Raw genomic sequence first — 24,467 nt, 5'->3', positions numbered from 1 at the left:
GCTGGCTAGCCAGAGTAACTGTGCTTGTGAGGTCTGGGCACAGTAGATAGTTTCTGCCTCCATACCTAAGGTATTGAATGAATGATCAATGAAGACTTCTGACAGCAAGCTTGGGCCTCTACACATGTGTACACACACACACACACACACACACACACACACACACACACACACACACTCCCACCTACCTGAACATACCATGAGTGAACACACACCTCTCTACATGCAAATGTTGCTTTACAAGTTGTGAGTTAAGTTTAGCTGACAGAAGGGAAGTCATTGGTACTTTTTTATTACAAAGACGTTTGTCAGCTTTGTTTGTTTGGTGATCAGAAAATTAAAGTCATTTGGATAAGATAGGATGTCCCAAATGATGCTAAAGTAAAAATTTATCCTTTTGAGCTTATGGCTATTTTGAAAATAGCTTCTCCAGTACAACATTTTCATTATATCTTTTCATATATATTGCAAAATATACATATACAGGTAGATGAATGTAGGATATTATATAAATGAGATTACATATTCATATTTTAAAAGTTATATTTTGTGGGCATTTCCTACTTCAATAGTTTTTTTAACCTAATTTTAGTAACTACCACATAATATATACACTATAATTTATTTAGTAAACTTATATTCTCAGTTTGTCCCAGGTTTCTCTTTTACAAAGAGTGCTATGGTCATCAACTTTATATTTATTACTTATAAATATCTCCCTAAGGTAAACCCCTGGCAAAGTTATTGTGCAATATACTGATTACAGTTGTTATTCATTTCAAATTATACTCACAAAGGTTATTCTAACTCATATTTCTAACAATAGTGGGCAGGAGTACTCACTTGCCCACACCTTGTGAAACAGATTCTCGCCCTAGATTCTCATTTTTGTTATGCTGTGTGTTGAAAAAGAATAGCTTGGTTGGATTTGATCTACTCCTGTGCTTTTAATGAGCCTGGGTATCTGTCCATATTGACGCAGACCATCCATTCTCCCCCATGCTTATGTCCTTGCTGTATTCTCCTTTTGGGGCATTTAGTTTCTCCACTTAACTCCCTGTATAATAAGGGTGTTTTCCTTTCCTCCTTAGGCAAAGATTTACAAAGAGTTTTTTTTTTTTGTAATGCCATGATGCCTTTTAACTGTGTTTGTGGCTTCTCTGGTTGTACAGATTTTAACTTTCACAGTCAAGCTTCCTGTCGTCTTGATTCTTGTTTCCCCTCCCAAAGATTAGAAAAATATTTCCCCACACACTTCAGCTCTTTTATGTTCTCGGTTAGTTGTTTTATACATCTGGGATTCATTTTTGTGTAGTGTTAGACTAGAGTTGGGTGTTTTACATACATGTTCACAACTCTTCAAAGAACAGAAGGCCTCTGTATCTTGCCCCTGGTTCTGTTCCCAGAGTTCAAACTCTTTTGCTGAAGTCCTGGGCCCATTCTTTTCTCAACCAGAGCTGTAGTTTGTCTTCCCTGATTGTTTAGTTTCTGCTGGCAGTGTGGCCTGAAATCCTGTTTATGACAAGCCCAGCGGCAGGGAGTATGACCAGGAGGAGCTCTAGTGCTTCCTTTGCATTGGACAGAAATGATATTGGGTAAGGCTGCCTCATTGTGGGAGTAAAACAAAGGCTCAACAGCCTGCCTTCCCCCATGCAGACCTGTAGTGTGTGTAACTAGCCCTTTTTTTTATTGGATATTTTATATATTTACATTTTAAATATTAACCCTTTTCCCCCCTCCCATCCTCCTTCCCCCTGCTTCTATGAGGATGCTCCCACTCTAACTTACCCACTCCCACCTCACCACCCTGGCATTCCCCTACACTGGGGAAACAACCTTCATAACACCAAGGGTTTCTCTTCCTGTTGATGCCAGACAATGTCATCCTCTGCTATATATCTAGCTGGAGCCATGGGTCCCTCCATGTGTACTCTCTGGTTGATGGTTTAGTCTCTGGGAGCTCTGGGGGGTCTGGTTGGTTGATGTTGTTCTTACTGTGGTATTGCAAACCCTTTCAGCTCCTTCAGTCCTTTCTCTAACTCCTCCATTAGGGTCCCTGTGCTCAGTTTGATGGTCAGCTGTAAGCATCCTCATCTGTATCAGTAAGGCTCTGGCAGAGCCTCTCAGGAGACACCCATACCAGGATCCTGTCAGCATGCATTTCTTGGGATTGACTGGGCTTGGTTGCTGCAGATGGGATGGGTCCTCATGTGGGGCAGTCTCTGGATGACCTTTCCTTCAGTCCTTGCTTCACTCATTGTCCTCCCATGAATATATGAAGCTCAAGAGGAAGGAAGACCAAAGTGTGGATGCTTCAGTCCTTCTCAGAAGGGGTGGAACTAGCTCTTAATGCTGTTGTGAAGGAGGAGGGGAGATGTTCATCAGGTGTATCTCAAACTCGGACCTCAAGAGAATCACCCGGGAGCTCTGAGAGTTCATTCGCTAGGCTTCATCGCCCTGTCATTTTGCAGAGATGCCAACCTAATTGTTCTATGTAAATATGAAGGATTAGTACTTTAAGGAACAGACAAACACACGTGAACTTTCTCAGGTACTTTTCCTGTGACCTGAGTTTGACCTCAATACTTGCATTCTCTCTTTCCTTAAAAATATATTTTTTTAATTTATTTTTAATGTATGTGTCTGTTTTTCCTGTATGTGCATCCTATGTGTGCCCAGTGTCTTGCAGAGGCCAGAGGGGTATATTCAGACCCACTGGCACTGGAGTCACCAAAGGTTCCAAGGTATCATGTGGGTTCTGGGAACTGAATCCAGGCCTCTGCAAGAACAAATGTGTGTTCTTTTTTTTTTTTAATACATATGTTTTTTATTGGATATATTTCTTTATTTACATTCCTTTTTTCCTTCCATCTTTATTAAATTAAGTATTTCTTATTTACATTTCAATTGTTATTCCCCTTCCTGGTTTCTGGGCCAAAATCCCCCTAACCCCCCTCTCCCCTTCTATATGGGATTCCCCTCCCCATCCTGCCCCCATTACCACCTTCCCCCAACAATCACGTTCACTGGGGGTTCAGTCTTGGCAGGACCAAGGGCTTCCCCTTCCACTGGTGCTCTTACTAGGATATTCATTGCTACCTATGAGGTTGGAGTCCAGGGTCAGTCCATGTATAGTCTTTGGGTAGTGGCTTAGTCCCTGGAAGCTCTGGTTGCTTGGCATTGCTGTTCATATGGGGTTTCAAGCCCTGTTGAGCTGCTTCTCCAGCCCTGCTTGAATCATTCTTAACTTACTTTTAATATTGGGATTTAGCTTCTGCTGGGTCACGGCATTAGAATTCTTGCAGGTTTTAGCACTCAAGTGAAGGTAGACATAAGATTGATTTCGGCCTAGACAACAGTGAGTTCAAAACCAGCCTGAGCTACAAATCAGGACCTTCGCATAAACACATACACACACACACACACACACACACACACACACACACACACACGCAAAACAGTAAACATTGCAGTTGAGCTGGATTTGCCTTCCTTTCCAATGGCATCAGCTGCCTCGTGTATTTTTCTTGGCTAAACTTCAGATTCAAAGACTCACCTACATAAATTCAATTTTATTATTCGGCAAGCTGTACTGTTCATGTAAATCATCCCAAACATGAGCTAAATTCTCTCTGTTTATGAGTCGAAATAAAAAAAACATTTTTAAAGCTCGTCATATCACAGTGATATTGGTGAATGCACTGTCGTTTAATGCAACTGAAATATTTTATTTTCTAAGTTCTACTAGTTTGCAAATTGCCTAAGAAACAGAAAATATGGTGTTTTCCTTAGCCTTTATGTTGTTTCCTCCCATTCTCTTACTGCTGCCAAGAAAGTCCTCCTCCATAGGCTAACAATGATGAACCAAAACAATAAGGTCTTTACTATAGAGTCACAAACGTTATTTTGTGGTATCATACGATGATGAATTACAATGAGCTTGCAGGCTTTCATCTTTGATGTCTAATGTCCAATTCTCTTGCCCTTGCTTTACATTGCTATAGGGGCGATGACACTCACAGTTCGTGTCCAAAGTAGTATTAAGTCACAAAATACTGATATTTCAAGCACAGCTGCATTTTAACATTTTTTTTTACTCTTCCTCCTATGGTTTACATTTCCATGTGCTTGATTTTGAAGGTTTGAGACATGTTCCACTTTTTCTGACTGTTTTGTAAATCAGAGGATATCTTGGGTTAAATTTCACACCTTCGTGCAAGCAGAAGGACAGTTGGGAGTTGTTTTGTGTGAGAGTTTTGATTTCCATCTTGTAACATAAATAGACTACTTTGTTTTGGTTAGAAGCATCAATTTTAATACTAAGAAGCAACTCTTCGGGCCACAATGCTGCCGTCAAGGTAACTATATTTTAATGCAGAATTCAAGAGGCCCTGCCCCTTCCTAGTAAGGACTAATCTCTATTTAAGCCATTTCTTACAGTTTCCCACCTTCTTCCTGTTTTGAAGGTAAAAGTAGTGATTCCTGGATGTGGCGAAGGGGATGAGAAGGCAGGAGGGAAAAGACCAAATCTTACATCTCTACTTCGAGTTCTACTGTGCCCTGAGCTCTTTTTTTATTTAATCCAGCAGTTTCAGCCTGTGGGTCATGATCCCTTTGGAGGTCATGTATCAGACATCCTGCATATCAGATATCCTGCGTATCCATTACAATTCATAACAGTAGCAACATTACAGTTATGAAGTAGTAATAAGATAACTTTATGGTTGGGCCAGGGGGTCCCCACTTCATGAGGAACTGTATTAAAAGGTTGCAGCATCAGGAAGATTGTGAACCACTACTCTGATCCAAATAATGATCCAGTCAGATAGCCATAGCTTTGGCAGAGAGATACTGGGCTCTAGGGCAGTAACTGGTGGAGCTGATGTAAGCCCACAGAGCCATGTCTGCAAGGTTTGCCCCAGGGCTGAGCCAGCTGCCTGGGACCCTAGCGCTCATCAAGCCCCACCTCTTCATCTTAGATCCAAATAAGCATGTTGCCTATGAGAGGCTGCTGCTATTCAAAAGGTTTTTAGCCACTGGAGACTATGCTAGGAATGTCCCATATTCTGTCTGATCTAACATGCAGATTAGAGGTTACTCTGGGACTGTGATACAACTCTAAGGCACCTGGAGACGGTGCAGAGCCTGTTTCTACTACTGGTTTCTTACTCCCTTTCTGTCAGAGGAAGGCCAACCAAGAGTGTCAGGACACTCCGTGTCCCCTTCGTGTCCCATGCCCCCAGTCCTAGCCAACTGCACCTTTGTGAAGTGCTCAGAAATTCTTTTCCTTCTAGAAATCAGATGTAGAAGGATCTTTAAGACTCACGGCTGTTGACAAGACATGACTCAAGCTTTTCTTTTTAAAACTCAATACCGGTGAACAGTGGATAGGATAAACCAGAAAAGGTGTTTACAGTGATTTGCTTTTTAAGTTACATCGAGCTCTAGTTACAGTTAATGTTATTCACTGTCTTGGATTATTTAAAAAAAGTTTTTTTTTCTGGGTTGTGAGAGGAACATGTCAAAGTGTGGTGAAAATGGTTCTTTTCTCAGAAATGCTGGAAGCTTCTCTCAGTTTAAGCAAGTTTCCAGTGCAGCGTGTGTAATAAATCACCTGTCTTTGCTTCAGAATTGTCAGCCACAGAATGGAAAACTAGCACTTATGGAGGGATCAAGCACTGCAATAAAAATAATCTGCCTTCGAGTCATCACGTGGCTTCCATAAATCACGGCAGTTTTCTGGAAGAAACCGCTTGCTGTCTTTACTGACTGAGCAGCCAGGACTCTTGACCTTTGATAAAGAGACCTAGGGTGTCACTTGGGCGTGTCTTAGGTTCCTCCAGCACTAGCTGGGAACCTGCTAAGCTCGTGGACGGGTGGTGGGCAGGGGAGGAGAAACAGAAGCTGCAGGAAGACCTTGTTCCTGCCCTCCCAGAGATGGATGGCTGTGTCGAGCCAAGCAGAGGATCCGAAATCTCACGGTTGGTCCTCCTTCCTGATTTTACACCCTGCCTATGCAGGTTGAGCCATGTTTTGGTTCTGTGCTAAGGATGAGACATAGGGACTCTGGTGTTTGATGGAGAATGATGCTGTCTGTTTGCCTATTAAATTTGCTTAGACTGTGTCATAAAGGACACATTTTATACTGCCGTGTAAGTGGATCATCTGGAGTGTTTAAATCCTTAACTTTTAGGGGAGTTATAAAAAAATAAAGATAAAATTGTGAAAGTTCCCTGTTTATGAGCAGAAGCTGACAGTTTCCCTATCTAGGACAATCCAAGCCTAAGGATCTTCCACTCCTTTAATACTTGTAAAGAGTGAACGTGGACACACATTTCCAATAGCTCTTATCCAGTGAGTACACATCACTCAACTGACCTGAGTGTCACAGTGTCAACAGTCAATAAATCAAGACAGTAGTCTATGGAGGCATAGGGGGAAAAAACCTTTTGGGTTTGTCCATCAAAGTGCATCTTGGTTGTGTTGTTTCGCTTCCTGCTTGAATTCTTCCCTATGAGTAACAATGGCTATTAAAAAAAAAAAAAAGAATGATGCTGTCTGGCTATTCCTTGGCGTTCACATGTGTAAAAGTGGGGCCCTCTGTGTGTCCCTCCTGCTAGATTCAAACTTGTGCTCTCCACGACATGATTAAGGAAGGTTGTTTTGTGAGTTAGTGATTCCTTTGCGTATTGCTTCTGTGCTAAAGGAAAAGAATGAGTTCATGTTCGGAGGTGTCAACAAAAACTTTAGCTGTTCATATGTCTGTGCATTTATTTTCTCGGACTATAAAGTTCCTTGACGTTTTCATGCAGTTTGCATTGGAATGTGTTAGCGTGGGATGAGAATCATCTTCGTCAGTCATCATCATTGTCATGGTCATCGTCATTGTCAGCAGCAGCAGCAATAACATTTTTTTACAATTGGTGGCTTGGGTTGGGAGTGGGTGGGTGGGAGCGGGAGAGTCTTCTTGGAGGTACCGGGAGGGGGAAGGAGCATGGGAGAGAGGGGAAGGGGGATAACATTTGAAATGTAAATGCATAAAATATCCAAGAAAAAAAAACAAAAAATAATTGCAAATATCCAATAGAGAGCTATACACAGTTAAAATGGTTGCTGGGGGAGGAAGAGTCAGTTTTCTTCAGGAATGTGACCTCTTCAAGGTTGCTCAGACTCCAGCGGACAGCCCTCTTTACTCATGCACACATAGGCAATACTTAGAGGACTTTGTGGCTTGTGGAGAGAAAAAGAAAAGAGGGGATAATAAGTTGGGAGGTGATGTGGAGGCTGGTGTTGAGGAGCGATTCAGAATGGTGAATGGGATGGATTTAATCAAAATGCATGTATACACGTGTGGAATGAAGACAGATATAAAATCCATGTATACATGTATGAAATTGATGCAGACATGAAATAATTGTTAAAATGGTATCATTGTCCTTGTCCCCTTTGTTCTCTCCCCTCTTTTCTCTGTCAGGAAAAAAAAAGGCGTTTGTGCTTAAATTGTAGCTACTTAAAAGTACAAGGTATAATGGCATCGAAGCAAACACTGAAGAACCACAACAAGAAAAATAGAGTTTAAAAAAAAAACAAAACGGAATCAATTCTTCTGTTGGGTGGGTTTATAGAATATGTTTTTTATTAAAGGAACCCTCAATACATTTTAAAGTAACAGTCAGAGATGCCGTTCCCTCCTGGATACCAGTCGTCTCAGTCACTGCCACACTGTAGAACAACCAACCCAACCCTTGCAGTAGGGAGGATCTGGTATGTGCGTGCAAAGACCTGTGGTGGTCTTTCATGGACTCGTGTTTGCTGGGGAGCTCGTGCTAACACACACAGCTTCGTTCTGTGGCTGACAGCACAGACAGGAAGTACAGGTGTGGGTTCTTGGGTTTGCTTTTGCTTCACCACCGGAATGTTCTCTCTTTCAGGGTGTGTTGGAGAGTTTCCTGGGCACTGCTGTCTCTGGCGCCATCTTTTGCCTTTTTGCGGGTCAACCGCTCACCATCTTGAGTAGCACGGGACCTGTTCTGGTGTTTGAGAGGCTTCTTTTCAACTTCAGCAAGTATGTATCTGTCTGTGTGTCTGCCTGTCTGCCTGCCTGCCTGCCTGCCTGCCTGCATGCCTGTCTATCTGGTTACTTGATCTATGTTTTTCCCTTTGGACAAAGCACAGAAGAGCGGTGAAATAGATCCAAGAAGCTGCCAAAGAACTGGAGTGATAAGACTTGGAAGTCAGAAGTGCCTCAGTGATTAAGTTGTCCAGAGCTTAGTTTGCAGTCATTTCAAGAGGCCCATCTGTTGTGCTTTCCGCTCATTCCTTCCTCAATAATTCTCTTCCTTGTTGCCCTGTTTCATGTCCTGAGGGCTGACTCCCAAGGACTAAAAGCCCCAGATTCTTTTGCCCTCCAGGACTTCCTGCTGGTTTAGATAATGAAGAGAGAGCAAAGTTTCGGGATGTCATGTTCTCCCATCATCCCCTGCTTTCAACACAGCAGCCTGGCTTGCTTCCCGACAATGGCCTCTGTCAGGTGGCCTGTCTAGCCTAGTTTTAGCTCACCAGGCTCTTGTAACTCCATTCCTTGTGTGACCTTTAAAAGCCCAAGATTGATAATGGCTCCCTGCTCTAGTTAACTCTGAGTGGATCCTCATTGCCATTTAAAGGGGAGGGGGAGTTAGGGTTCTGTGAATAGCCTGTTTATTTTATTTTTCTTGAGTCCCACTTTAAAATGCCCTTTTCTGTCATGATACTGAAACAGTGAAGAAACCAAATGACTTGTGCCAGGTCATATGGTTCATTACTAAAAGAAGCAGAATGTTCTTAACCCATGGCTCTCCTGTTCTTCATTGTAGATAGCGTCCAGCACTCAGATGGATAGAAATTATGCCAATATTTTCTTTTAGCAATTGATGGATCATTTTAAATGGGGAGGGGGAGGTCATCGAGATAAGGAAATTATTTAAATTGTTATTTTAGCACACGGATGGATTCAAAGTAAAATTGGGTATTCTTGTCTCTCTGCCGTGCTTGCTATTCTTCTAGGACAGAATCACCTTCACTGGATGGTCTCAGTGCTTAGATCATGGTTTGGTGTGTCTTGTGACCATTCCTTAGCAGAATTTCCATATTCTGTATTGTTGCATATTGCCAAGATTTTAATTTTAGAATACCCAGCGTCTACACCATAACTGTTTTCGTTACTTCTCTGTTGCCGTTCTAGGATGCTCTGACAAGCTGTAACTTAGAGGAGAAAGGGTTTATGCTGACAGTTCACTGCAAGGAGAGCATAGTGAAAGAAGTGTGAGGGGGACCTGGTTGTCACAAGACAAGAAAGATCAGACAATGGGGCCATACCACCTCAAAGCTAACCTCTAGGATTGCACTTCCTCCAGCCGGCTTCTGCCTTCTGAACCTCCCATACCGTTCTCATACAGTGCTATCAGCTGGTGGTAACTGTCTAACTCATATCAAATCAAACCATAACAGTACTTTCGGACTTGACAGCTCTCACAGAGCTTTTGAAATTGTGTGTGCCATTGAAACTGATCATAGGTTAATTGAGACAGTGGAGGTTGAAACCTCATTTAAAAAAATATATCTGGGCAGAGAATATCGGTGAATGCCTTCTGAGCACTTGAAGATGCAATGTTTAAATAGAACTGAGACTTTTTCTGTAGATCCTTATTATGGATTTCTCCTCCACCATAATTCTGAGAGGGACATGGAAAGAATTTTATTCATGTCAGTTTATAGAGAGAGTCAAACAGTTTTTATATGTTTAAGAAAACATTTTGTGAGACTAGAAAGGCTTCATGGGAAGATTAAACAAGTGTGTGCTATAAACAGGAACAAACAGACAGGGGCTTTCAGGGAGATTTATTGGATGCAATGTGATCAGAGTCTGAATCTACAGAAAATGTTTGTGCCTTGGTTTGTTTTACTTATTGTAGGCTACAGAGTATTTCCTTCCACCAAGCGAGTTCCTTTCTCACTTTCCCTTCTGTTTCATCATAATTGGTTCTGTTACATAGTTCCCAGCAGTTTATTTGAAAACAGTTGTAAAGCAACGAGAAACATTTGCAAAACTGCCTTAAACCCAGCATCGCCTATTATGTGACAAATGGTACTTTTATTCATTTACTTCTCTTAGAATCCCAGTATTGCTGGTATTTCCTCTAGAGATGGAGTACTTTGCGGCACATGGTTTCCTAAAGCTGCTTTGACCCACTACTGGGCTTAAGATGCCCCATGGAAAACAGCTTCCCACTGTGCCTTGCAAGTACAGTATTCCAGTCTCCGATTGGTCATTTCCTCTTCAGTACACCAAAGAATCAAGATGGTTGTCCAGTCAAGCGACTATTATATTAGTTCATCTTTGCACCAACATAATTTTCCCTTTCAGGAGCTGTAGTTGAGTCCTTGTTTCACAGGATCGGGGTAGTTATCACAGATCACCAACTGGTATGGTACTAAGATTCTCATCTTCCAGTTCTTGAAGCTGTAAACGTTGGTGGATTCATAGCAGTGCCATTGTTTTTGTTAGTGAGTTTATTAGAGTTCGTTCTCACTGAACTATGCCGGTGGCTTGAAAGTCTCTTAGGATAGCGAGTTTGGTGTATACGGTTTAGGTTCTAAGATTTAAGCTTGTCTGTGCATTTGTCCTTTGTGTCCAAACCCATGATGCTTTAATTGCTAACAATTAATGGATTTGTCTCTTACCCTCTCTTGCAAGCATCAATTCTGTAACAACTTCTAGCATTCTTGGAACAAACCCGGAGTGTGTTAGCTTTCAGTCTGGGCATGGTGGCGTATGCCTATAATTTTAGTATGTGGAAGACAGGCAGAGTAAATGCTATGACTTCAAAGCCAGCCCCGGTTGTATATTGAGTTCCATGCAAGCCTGAACTACTGAGCAAGCCTCTATCTCAAAGGCAAAACAGAAAACCAACCAAACAAACAAAAAAGATCATTCTACGTTCTATTTAGTTAGGGAAGTTTTAAACTTTTAAGAAACATGCTGTTTCACCCAAATGGTAGTAAAACATTTCTTTTTTTTTTTTCTTTTTTTGGTTCTTTTTTTTCGGAGCTGGGGACTGAACCCAGGGCCTTGCGCTTCCTAGGCAAGCGCTCTACCACTGAGCTAAATCCCCAACCCCTAAAACATTTCTTAATTGTCGTTTTTGGTGCTGTCTCGTGTGATAACGTGAACTCTCTCAGGGCATGTTTTTTTCTGCAGTCTGCTTAACTTACACAGACATAACATGAAGCAGTAGAGTATTCTTAGACGTGCATGGCATTAAGCAGTAGAGATTAGATACACAGAGAACTGGAATTGAAGATAAAGCTATTGTTGAAATATCTCTGAAGATCTATAGAACATAAATCACACTAAAGTTCATAATTTCCATTTCTTTTCTCTATTCTACTTTTTACCTAACAGGATGTGGCCTATCCACATTTATCCAAAAAGTCCATGCAGTTACATGTTAATCTCTTCAGAAACAGACTTTTGGAAACACACAATAATGTTTGGCCATATATCTGCATACCCTATATTGCAGTCAAGTTGACATAAAATTAACTATAACTGTGTGTAAAAACTTTAAAATCCAACATTCTATAATTATTTCCTAGCTCCATGTAACTCCCAGGCCACAGCCAGTCACTGTCTTAGTCAAGACATGAGTCACAGGCATGCTTTCCTTCATTTATTATGAATGTATTAGTCAACTTTTAATGAGCAAAGTATTGTTCTGGGTGGAGGAGTAGAATTCTGTTCTATGAGCAGTTGGGAAGTCATTGGAAGGTTTCACTTGAGATGTATGATTAGCACTTGAAAGATTTCTGCTGTGGAAAGTTGCTTTGAGTAAGGCAAGCATAGATATTGGTAGATGAATGAATTCAGAGGTTTTTATCAGGCAAATATTTAGTTGCTTAAACTGGGTTGATGATAGGGGATGAGGCAATCTGATGTCTTGGGAGAGTGTTCCAACAGTGACTAATAGCTATCAGAAACCTGTTGTCTAGAAACAAGGCTGTGATTATCAAGTCTGAAGGATCATTGGTTCTTAGGTTCTATTTCCTCTCTCATCACATTATAAAATAAAACGACAAATTATGAATTAACAATCACTTAAAAATGCTCACTCTCTACCTTATTAGAAGATAACCAATATGTAATCATGAAATATCAATGCTCAACCTATTGTTTTCTATCAATCTTGACCTACAAGAAAAAGGCAGAGCATTGAAAGACAGTAGACTACTTTAGATGTTGATGATGGTTCATTCTAAGACATCTATGGAAAAAGCCCAGGCAGAACAAGGTACACATAGATACTTCACACACAATATGATAAAAGGATGTCCTACCTGTGGGCACTCGAATGAGAACCATTAGTGTTTGGCTGTATCATGGCAGATCTCTTGATCTGATAATAGCCTGCGTTTATCCTCCTGTCTCATCTTGTTAGTGATACTCTGTCCAGAGTGCACATTTCAGGGTACCTTATACCACGTATCTTTTAGACCCTTCTTCCACTTCCTGATCTGACTCTTCTTACTCAGTCTAGAGTGTTTCTTCATACATATTCTCAAACACCTTGATGTCCTTTCTGCAAGTTCATTCACTGCCAGAGTTACCCTCTTCTCTCATGACACCATCACTTAGCATTTCATATTATAATTGTCTTGATCATTTTGTCTCTTTTAGTGGAAGACAGACCATAGTTGAGCACACACTACAAAATGATGTTGCTGTTGTCTTTATTAACCAGGTCATTAACCGGTACATTATTCCTTACACATCTGGTATTGATGCTTTAAGTAGTTTACTCTGTACATTTCATGAACACTTATTTTAAAAATGTTTTTTAAATTTAAGCTCATTGTTTAACAAGTTCATACATGCATCATGGTTATACTCACTCCAGCCATCTGTCCTTCATCCCTATGAACCCTATGTTCATCCCCTAGAAGTCTTTTTCTAAGACTGACAGTCATTTTAGTGTTTTATAACTCACCTAGTTCAACCAGGGTCTTTTGTGTGACCATACTTGGTATTTTTCTTTAAAGTCTGGTGGGTTTGCTAGTACATTGACATGTGAAGGCACTAACTCCCTGTCTGCCAGAATCTGCCTGCAGCTAGTAGGTAATCCCTGAGTTACAGGACTCTGTGAACTTGTTCCCTACCAATGCTTGACTTCTGGTGATCTCATTTTTTATAAATCAAGTGTAATAAATGGCAACTGGTTGAAGTTTGTGATTGCGATTTTTGTCTTCCCCCAACGATAGTACAGATGTCTTCTGTCTTTTATATTCTTTGTGGCCCCTTTGCTACAGAACTCCTTGGGCATTGCAAGAGATAGGTATCAAGAGGTAAGTATACGTATCTGTGTAGGCCGAGCAGTCAACCATGTTATTATCAGCATCTTGAGAATTCATGAGTCTCTAGATTCAGTGGCATTCAATAAGAAGAGGAGCTTTCTGATCTAAGTAAAGGTAGCATTTGCCTGTTAACATTAATATTCAGTAGGCATTTTATACTGTATGTGTTAATCTAAACAGCAATATTAATTTCCTGCCTAGGTCCTGTGACCTCCCCCGTCATGTGGTTTCTTTCTTTGTTTGTTTGTTCTTAGCAGATTTGTAGTATGAGGCATAGGTTTCCTCTGGTACAGCAGCCTTCAACTCCAGCCAGAAAATAGTTGGTTTCATCTGAAATAGTCAGGCCACTGTTACACAACCGTGTGTGTGTGTGTGTGTGTGTGTGTGTGTGTGTGTGTGTGTGTTAAGTTGGTATTGTAGTTTATGGGGTTCAATATTGGGTAAGAGGGTATGGATAGAGTTTTTTACTCAGTAGCGTGCCTGCATACTACCCTTTGGTTCCATGAAAGCCCTCTGGCAGGGGGGAAACTTTTATCTCTGAAGTTTATTTTTTGAAAGCAGTAATTAGTGACACCCAGCCCCCCAAGAAAAACTTTTAGAGTAATTCCTAAAGGTAGCATAATAATATTATGAAACCAAATCCTTAAAAAACTTCTGGATAAAGTTTAGCTTTATGTAAGTAGTGTCTGAAAGTAATCTTGCTTTACACGAGTTTTTAGCAACCATTCTATAGGCATTTTAGTTGGTTTAGATACTGCGTGTATTTCCTGGAGGAAAAGTCAAAATACCTGTTTGATTTTGTTTGCTTTTTCCTCTCAGGGACCATAGTTTTGACTACTTGGAGTTTCGTCTTTGGATTGGCCTGTGGTCAGCCTTCATGTGTCTCATCCTGGTGGCCACTGATGCCAGCTTCCTGGTTCAGTACTTCACCCGTTTCACGGAAGAAGGATTCTCCTCTCTGATCAGCTTCATCTTCATCTATGATGCTTTCAAGAAGATGATCAAGCTGGCAGATTACTATCCCATCAACTCTGACTTCAGAGTGGGCTACAACACTCACTTCTCCTGTGCTTGCCTGCCACCTGACCCAGGTAAGGAAACCTTGGGTAGAGCTTCCACTTACACTCTGTGTCGGAAGCTGTGAGCTCCTGCTTGCAAAGGTTCAGTATAGTATAATGTCCCTTTGAAAGGATCTTACCTGACTTTCTCTGAGGAGTCATAGTACCGAATTTGACATATAAAGTATCTAAGCATGGTATTCAATGACACAATGACTTCATGATCCCTGGGATGGGAGTGGAGCCAGGTCAGTACTTGTGATCACCTCAGACTCTGCAGCATTTACAAGGAATGGATGTTTACATTATTTTTAGTTTTATGAGGTAATTGGGGGAGGATCAGGCATGTATATAATGAGTCTAAAGATCAGATGAACCCAATTCGCTGAACTTCTATTTCACATTTTACTGTTTCTTGATTGCTATGAGAATCTCTTCCTTTAAACGTTGTTTAAGTAGATTATCTTAAACTCTAGAACAAAAGAAATACTAATTCAGTTTTTATAAGTTGAGTCATGAAATTAAAAAAGGAAGCACGAATTAAAGACATTTAATGGATAAGTGGGACCTTTTAGTTTAATTCTGGTGTGTAATGTCAATGAGGAGGGAAAGGCCAAGGAAAAGTTGGGAAGAAAGGAAGGCATATATGTGTGTGGATGTATCTGTATTTATATGTATATATACTTACTACATATACACATATATACTATATACATATATGTTTACATATATATATATATATGGGTATATATAAATCTGCTACTAATATATGTATATATACACATATACATATATGCACATATATACTAGTAGCAGATTTATATTGTGAAGTGTGAAGAGATTAAGGTAACATTTGAGTGAGGTATATGATAATTTATAATTTAATATTGATCTTAACAATTTCATATCCATCTAGTCAAAGTTAAGTCAATATAAGGTTTTTTAAACAAATGTGTTCAAAGTCACATGAAATACTTTTTAGGATAATTCATCATTGATTTATAGAGCACAAGGCTACAGGGCCGACTCTAAGAAAAATTCTCTAGATTACTATAATAGAATAATGGATTGGTGTTTGTACTACACAATTTAATGACAATAGTATTGTAGATACCATGATATACCATTAGTTATGGGTTGGCATTACCTAGAGTAAAAATTGATATGCACTTCACACTTTTTGAATCATGCCTAATGGATTGAGCCCGATAGAATCCTGAGGTGTGTTAAGCAAGAATGTAAAGAATATTCATGGAATATCCACTTCCACTTCTGGATTCTGAGGCCCAGCCTCTTCCTATTCATAGTAAAGCAAATGGGACTGCACTGCAGGCCTGATACAAAATGCATATAGCTGTAAAATTAAAGGGTTTTTGTGCTTGTGGGAGGCTGTGTGCGATTACTTCCCGATATGCTGTTGGTGTAACTCATCCTCCGAGAGACTGAGAATATTGATCATCATCTGCATGGTGAAGAAAGAAAGTAGCACCTCATGAGTAACTGGCCCTAGTACTGATGGAAGACTGGGTATCTAGGACTTCACAACGGCAACTCTTCTTGTCTGGTTTAAGGATGATAAAGATACATTAATGTAAAGCCTATACCTAAGAGCAAGGTAGAGAAATACGATTGAGATTTCAATATTCTGATGAGATTTGCATGTTTTAACAGACTTGAAATAGTAGTACATGAAATATCTCATAGATGAAGGGGACTTGTCTGGGACATAGTAGTGTATGCCTATGAGTCAGGGTTCTTTACAGAACCAGAACTAATATATTCATTATATTATAAATTATATATACATATCATATGAGATTTATTACAATGGTCTACCTAGTCTAACAATGGCTATCTACCAATGGAAGTCCATGAACCCACTAGGTATTCAGGTCATGAGGCTAGATGTCTCTGCTAATCTTCATTGTATATTGAAATCCCAGAATAGTTAGCTCAAACGCCAGTAAAGGAATGAACTTAGCAGTAAGATTGAAGGCAAGTGGAATGAGAACAAGGGTTTCCTTCTTCCATGCCCTATATAGAGAGGCTGTCACTGGAAGGTGCAGCCCAGATTAAATATGGATTTTCCCACCTCAAATGTATGGATTAAGGGTTAGTCTTTCCACTTTAAATGACTTAATTAAGGAAAACCCCTCACAGGTGTACCCGGACACTTATATTTTAGTTACTTCTAAATGCAGTCAAATTGACAACCAAGAATAGCGATCACAGCCTATAATCCCAGAACTCAGGAGACGGAGACAGGGTTGACACAAATTCAATGCCATCCCAGGTTACATAGTTCCAAGATGACCTGGAGTGAGAAATCTATCTCTCAAAACCAATGGCAAGGGGTTGGGGATTTAGCTCAGTGGTAGAGCGCTTGCCTAGGAAGCGCAAGGCCCTGGGTTCGGTTCCCAGCTCCGGAAAAAAAAAAAAAAAAAACCAATGGCAAATACTGGCTTGTAGTCCTAAAGGTGTTATTAATAAATTACATCTGCTTCTTCCAGAGAAATGTAGCTATGGGAGCTAGTCTTGGGAGAATGTCCAAACCCAGAGAGGCCATCAGTTTGGACTTGAAGGAAGTATTGACAATACATATAAAACTTAGTGTTCAATCCTTAATACTTAAAAGAAGAAATTCACAAGCATATTGACAATAGGAGCTTGAACATTCTTTTCCATTTATTTGTATATATATACATCATACATTTATGTATTTATGGAAAAATCTGAGCTGGACTTGTTACACAAGTCTGAGTATACATTCAGCAAGGTTTTCTAAAAGAAAATAACTGCCACTCAATGTATTGTGGTCTGAGATGTTTGTCAAGCTGGGTGAGGGCTTTGTCAATATCCCTGTCATGCACAAAAGAAAGATCTGGTTTTGGCCCCATTTTGCCTGTGGCTAATGGAAACTTCATTATTTCTTCCAATTGGATGGTGGCAGACAAGTTAATACAGGACTAAGGAAAGCATCCATGAATGTGTTTAGGTTGAGAGAGAGATGGCTGGGGAGAGGTGGGCAGAGATAGAGAGAGGGATAGAGAGAGGGAGGGAAAAGAGAAAGAAAAGAAGGATAGGAATAGAGAGATGGAGGGATTCTTAAAGTTCCCCTTCCATGAGGGATCTTTGTGTGAAAAGTTGACACTGAGGGCTGAGCCAGCTTCACATATGCAGTGCAAGTATAAGCTACAAGATTATAGCTTCCTTCTACCTGTGTTCCCTAGGTTCTGTGAAGCCCCAGTCTTGAATTGCCCTCAGTTCCCCCTCCCTGTATTCCACACCAGTATAGTTCTCCTATTTAAGTAGCAGTTGACTGAGTCAAATGCATGACTGGAGCAAGTTCCTCCTCACCACATAGCTTGATCTCACCTTCATCTATAAGATGTGATTAATAATTGTACCTTTTTGAACTATCTTAAAGAAGGCAGATGTGGTGGAGCATGCCTATAGTCCAGAACTTGGGATTCTGAGGCAGGAGGATTTCAAGTTCTAAGCTAGCCTGGGGTATCTAGTATCTACCTTGTATCAATTCTTCCTCCAATAAATTTATACAGATAACTGTGCCTAGAATGTTTCTAGCATGTAATGAGTAATTAAACTTACTTGCTTTGTTATTGTTGCTATTATTCATTACAATTTAACCTTTGGTAAGAGCAACAGCACAAAGAAGTTACCATGTATCATTTTACCTTCTCCTCATACACCATTGAGTAGTTGGCTTTTCTGCCTCCATATTGTTGGTTACACTTGTTTTTGTGGTGGTGTCACTCATGAAATAGATACAGGAACTGATGATGGTCTAAGCCTGTGGAGTTGAAGCATGTTTGTGGTTTGGAAAAAGGCATATAAACATGTCCTACTGATATGAACTATTCTATTGCTGAGAAGAAAAACCATGAGCAAGGAAACTCTTGCAAAAGAAGCTTTTATTTGGGGAGTGGCTTGCAGATTCAGAGGCTCAGTCCATTGTTGTATGGACAAGGGACGTCTTGGCAGGCAATGAGACACTGGGAATGTAGCCAAGATATACCCTGACATGTAGGCTGAAAGGACAACCCTGGACTTGGCTTGGGCTCTTGAACGTTCAGAGCCCACCCCAAGTGACACACTTATATAAGCTACATATCTTAATCCTTTTCAAATAGTGTCACTCCCATTCTTATTCAAGTCACAAGATATGTACTTTTTTTGTTAACAATTTTATGTGTTTTCTAAGCTCCATAAAGTTAATAACTATAAGCTGGGCATGGTGGAACACCCTTTTATTCCCAGCATTGGGGACATCTAGGCAGCCGGACCTCTGGGTGTTCAGGGCCAGTCTGGTATATGTATTTAGTTCCAGGCTGGCCAGAGCTACCCAGTGATATCCTACTTTAAAAACGGAAGGAAGGAAGTGCATATGTAGCAGAGAATAACCTTGTTGGGGCACCAGTGGAAAGGAAAGCCCTTGGTCTTACCAATGTTAGACCCCTAGTGCAGGGGAATATGGGGGGAGGGCAATAAGGGGGATGTATAGGGGGAATACCAGTATGGGGAAGGGGAGGGGAGGGAATGGAGGCCTATGGATAGGAAACCAGGAAGGGGAATAACTTCGAAATGTAAGTAAAGAAATATATCTAATAAAAAATTAAAAAAAAGGAAGGAAGGAAAGAAGGAAGGAAGGGGAAGGGAAGGGAAGGGAAGGGAAGGAAGGAAGGAAGGAAGGAAGGAAGGAAGGAAGGAAGGGAGGGAGGAAGGAAGGAAAAGAATGAAAGAAAAGAACTACATAACTATATAGTTCCTACTCAACACTTGCCCAACTTTCCCATAACCTTTAAAGCTGTGATAGCAAACTGCAAAGACTCATCTTAAATGCATTACTTCTGAAGAGCAAAATGCAGGATTGTTAGGGAGACAGCGTGTTAGGGTGAGTCACATATAAGCTCAAGTAAGAGCTCTAAGAACAACAAAAGGCTGGTCTTTCATCACAACATGCACTCCTAGTAAAAGAATTCAATCAATGAGTCAGTAATATTTAAACTGGCGGATGGCTTGTTTTTCAACACTGGGGCAGTATGTGACAACAAGCTAGCAACTGCACAGATGGAGCCGTGATCCTGCAATCGAGGACATTTTACAGAAATGGGAATAGGGGTCAGTAATCTCGAAGAAGACTTCATTCATATATACACTATTTTATGGCCTTTTGAATGTTTTAAATTTTTTGAATAGTTCATACATGTACTGTTCTTGATTCTTCAAGAGTTTTGTAATACATAAATAAAATGTCTTTTGATATCTACAAGCTTCTCTGCCCCAATTTCTCTGACACTCTCCTACCTAGCCCTTCTGCCAACTTCTCATCATCTTCTCTTTTGAAACTATAATCCATCAAGAACAATTAATGCTTCACATGTCTTTAAAGCAGTCCACTAGAGTGTGGGCAGTCTACAGAGGCAACATCCCACATGAAAAGATATTTTTCTTCCCTCAGTGGCCAACATCTGCTGATAGATCCTCAGCTATGGTTGGGGGTCTTGTGAGCTCCCTCGTCATCCATGCTTGAATTCTCACTGGCCTAATGTTATGTGGGTAACCACAGTTGCTATATATTGATGTATATATCAATGATAATATAGATTGTGTAGAAGTAAATATTTAGAAGGGAGTTTGACAATGTGAGCATTTAGCAAAACAATAACCATAGGTTTTCCTCTGGTACCTGTGACTTCCCTAGCCATGATTTATTGACTAGACATGCTCTCCTTCCCATGGGGAAGGCCTCAAACCTAATCAGAAAGCAGTTGGTTATTCCCAGTAACTAAAATTTTACTATTGCCCAGTGGTCACATCTTTCCTGGTGTGTCTGTATTGTAACATGCAAGGCTCGGTACTGGGTGAGATCACTGATGTCTGCTCTCTCTAGCCTGCATAGCACCTCCAGGTACAATGAAAGCTAGGTGGCAAGAAAAGAAATGTCCACCATTTCTAGCCTGCTTTCTCTATGTCCTGCAGTGTCTTTAGAAATAGACTCTTCCACCATTGCAACCAAGAACAATGGCAGTAGTCAGCATTGTGTGGGTGCCTTAGCAGTCTCTCAGACCCAGAAATTAGATGACAGTAACCTATGTCTGACATTGAGATTTTTCACAGAATAATCCAGATCTTCTGGGAGCAGAAGTATCCACCCATATAGGATACCTCTGTTACAATCCTTTTCTTTCTTTTTTTTAAAGTATTTTTTTGAGTTTTTAAATTTATTATTACTTTGAGACAGGGTTTCTTTGTGTAGCCCTAGCTGTCCAGGAACTTTCTTCGTAGACCAGGCTAACCTTGAACTCAGAGATCTGTGTAACTCTATCTCCCAAGTTCTGATATTAAAGGTAAGCATCACTAATGCCTGACCTTAAAGTATTTTTTAATTAACTTATGAGCTAGAATATTCCTACAAGGTATCTTTGTGAATCATAGTTTTGTCCACCAGCTCTTCACTCCTCCTTTCCCACATCCCTCTACATACATACATATCATATGTTAAATTTTGTCTTTATGAAGACAATTCTGCCTCCCTCTTTCCTTCCTGGTTCTTTTTTAAATAAAGAATTGTTCTTTTTTTTTATGTGTAGGAGTGTTTTAGCTGTATGTATCTGTGTGCACCACATGTATATCTAGTACCACAAAGGTCCTCTGGGATTTGCAGCTGCAGACAGTTGTAAGCCACTGTGTGCTTGCTCAGAAACTTGGGTGTTCTGCAAGACCAGCAAGTACTTTTGACTTCTGAGCCTTAGTCTCTCATGGCCCCTTCCTGATCCTTCTTGTTCTTGAAAGTTTCTGCAAAAATCTCATCACTTCCTGACTGCTGTTTTCCTTATGAAGCCTTGTTCCTTTTGTTTAGCTTCTATTATGGATTAGTAACTCAAAACATAGGTCTCGTTTCATTGAAGAGTTAATAGGGAAAGTGAGCCAGGAAGTTTGACCTTCATGTGTAGATGCAAGGGCTGTATACTAACATTTTCTTTTCTCAGACATGATGCTAACTGATGTAGAGATAATAGATCTGTTTCCCAGCATGCCTTGATGGTTGCCTAGCATAAGTCTGTAAGAGAGAATAATTCAGAAGCCCAAATTGAAAACAAAAATAGTTAGTTGGAAATAGTTGGCCACATCCCAGGTCATTACAATTCTCCCTGTACAGGCAGTCATCAGTGGGCTAGAACACAGACACCACATAGCAGTATGACCACGAGATAGACTTATAATTAGCTCTTTGCTCCGTAATCTGCAAACTGCATTCCTATTATGTAGGAAGGTTTGTTATTTAATGGCACAATGTATATATAACTGCTTGCCACCAGTCAACCCTGAATCAAAATGCCTTTCTTCATAATTCTCATTGTCTTACATGAGAAGCCCCATTCAGTCTTATAACATTCTTTAAAGAAGTTTAAATGCCCCCCCCATAAGCTTCTATTGCAGGCTGAGCATGGAGAGCCATTGATGACCAGTGTGCTCTTATAGACAAACAGGAAACACTTGCACTGTGTCCAAGAGAAGAAAACTGAACCAAACTGGATTTGGTTCAGTCCATGTGGAGTATGTATTGCTGTTCTACTGAGTCTAAAGCCTTAAGAATATCGTGTACTATGTCCGTAGTCATGGAACAAAGGTCTTTAAAGTATTAGGGGGAAGATGTTCAGTTCACCTCAAAAGAATCTATATCATTCATCCAGAAACATGAGTGCTAGGATTTTTTTTTAAATTAGAAACAAATATGGACATCTCCCTAAACTCACTTTCAATTCTCCTTCCAAACTGTTTTCTTTCTCCTTTATCAATCTTCGGAAAGGTACAGGGAATCTACTTCATTGAGTTTTAAGAATTATGTTCTTTAAAATTATATGGATTGTGTGCATGTACACGTACACTTTTTTTAATAGAAAACAGCTTTCAACAGCATGTTCTGACCACTTTTGAAGAAGTATTATATTATAAATAGTGTTCATTATTTTCAAATGACCAGAGGTCCAGCTTCCCTTGACCCAGACGTTAGAAATATGTTTTTAACTCTAGTCCCCCCCCATTCAATTGCATAATGTGGAAAGTTTATGATGCACACACACTCAAGGGCGTGTTGATAGTTTAGAAAAGGTCAAAATAAATTTTCTGACCAGGTGTTGGTCCTTTATCTGGAGGAGAAAGAAGCTTTGCTAAAAATGATGAATTATCAAAAGCAAGAAAAATAGCCTCGGGGGACAGACACTGTGTTGGTAACAGACGGGCTATATTTTATTGATTCGTTGTTAACTGTTCCAGAGAGAACGTGCTTAATAATAGATGAGTGATTAAGAGGAGAAAATTCTTTCTCAGACATCGAACGTATCGCTGTCTGTAATCTCTCAGAGTAAACGATGGCCTTTCTCCCCGTGTGAAAATATACGACCAAGCCAAGTAACTGGATTAGCTGGGCTCTGCATGCCCTCGCCTTTATCTTATTCAAGGATGGACAGACGTCTGAATGCTCAGAAGCAATTGCCACTAAGATAGAATTCACTCCTATTTTCTTTTTTACATAATTCCTCTTCAGCCTAATAGATGGATACCATAATAACATGTGACCACCATTGAAAAGAACTACACAGTTCCTTGTGAATCCTGTGGGCCAACCGTGTGCTCAGTAGGTATCTGTCTCATAGTCCAGATATAGAAAATGAGGAAATGCAGTATGATCCTAATTTATCTTTTATGAACGGTGCCATACTAAATGCAATTTCTCTTTTATGGTAGGTCATTCCTTTTTTTTTATTTTATGAAGTCAGTTTAAATCATAAAGTAATTGCAAAACTTGAACATGTAAGTTACGCTCTACTGTTCCTGGTCCTTGCTCTTGGAAGAGTGCTTCATTAACACAGTTAATTGTTCTGGTCATTCATGGTCATGGTGGCTCCTGCAAAAGCCACGCATGCCCAAAACACTGTCCCTCCAGTCTCCTTGCACTGTCCTAACCTATATTTGAGCAGCTTCTCTATGATGCTTGTAGAGACAGGAGAGAGGGCAGGAATGAGTTTGGATTAGCAATTAGCACCAGACCTGGAAATATTCTCTGGCATTGTGTTCTATACAGCATGCATTTGGACAAGTTTCTCTGGAATGATGTCTCTACCACATTGGGAATGTGATGATGGGTAGATATGGAGGAGACATTTTTGGGGAAACACAACTAAATATACTTCACTTAGGCTATCCACTGGAACTCTGCTCTTTAACTAGGAGCACAGTGTCTCAGGCTAAACTAACTTGCTAGTCACAGGAGAGCTCAAGCACTGGGTTTGGTAAAAGTACTTAGGGAAATGAAGACTGTAACTGAAAAGCTTAAAACGCTAGATAGCATTGTTTTAGATGAAGAGAGTGCTAACTCAGCTGTTTAACTCAGAATTTTCCTGATTCGCTTTACCATGATCTACAAAAGCTGGTTTTGTAGAAGCAGCTTTAACAAGAGAAGTGACATAATCAAATTATCCAGGACCCTGAAATCAATGACATGCCCTGTAGCAAGAAGGAGATCTGGCCTTATCTTATATTGGTTACCCACTTAGTTGATTTCCTTAAGGCAATGCTTAGAGAAGAATTAACCGCTGAAGCCTGATAATTACAGAGTAGCCTTAAGATCCTCCTCGTTTGCAGTTCTGAGTTACTGTAGCCAAGACACGCGGTTGTGATGCAGATTCAGATTAGCCTGGTGTTTAGTAAGCACCACCCAAAACGCAGGCATTTACGAGGGAATTTCGTAAATAACACAGTTATCTATAGATTTAATCATTACAAAACTTTTGAGAAGTAGCTGACGCCTCCCCAGATCAAGGTCTGCGTTCTCCATGTCATAGAGCTAATAGTGAAATTAGCACCATTTACTTACTTCTGACCTTGAAACTCCCATGGAGCCAACAGTCTGCTCCCTCGCCTTATGAGGGAGGTAGTTGGACTCAAATCCAACTACAGGAATGAAGGACTGGGAACTTGGAAAAAAACGAGGTAGCTCCT

General features: G+C 40.3%; 1 protein-coding gene across 6 annotated transcripts in view; it reads left to right on the top strand.

The window, feature by feature from the left end:
* Slc4a4 (solute carrier family 4 member 4) overlaps nt 1–24,467 on the top strand; it is a 451,986-nt gene that overhangs the window by 361,254 nt on the left and 66,265 nt on the right. For all 6 annotated transcript variants that reach the window (XM_039092509.2, XM_006250791.5, XM_039092511.2 and 3 more), the window contains 2 exons: nt 7,932–8,065; nt 14,206–14,477. In XM_039092509.2, the coding sequence (XP_038948437.1) occupies nt 7,932–8,065; nt 14,206–14,477 (406 nt within the window). The remainder of the gene's footprint in view (nt 1–7,931; nt 8,066–14,205; nt 14,478–24,467) is intronic.

Source organism: Rattus norvegicus, chromosome 14 (genome assembly GCF_036323735.1).
Source record: "Rattus norvegicus strain BN/NHsdMcwi chromosome 14, GRCr8, whole genome shotgun sequence".
NCBI lineage: Eukaryota > Metazoa > Chordata > Mammalia > Rodentia > Muridae > Rattus > Rattus norvegicus.
The sequence above is the reverse complement of the archived record's forward strand: the minus strand, read 5'-3'. Positions and strand labels throughout refer to the sequence as shown.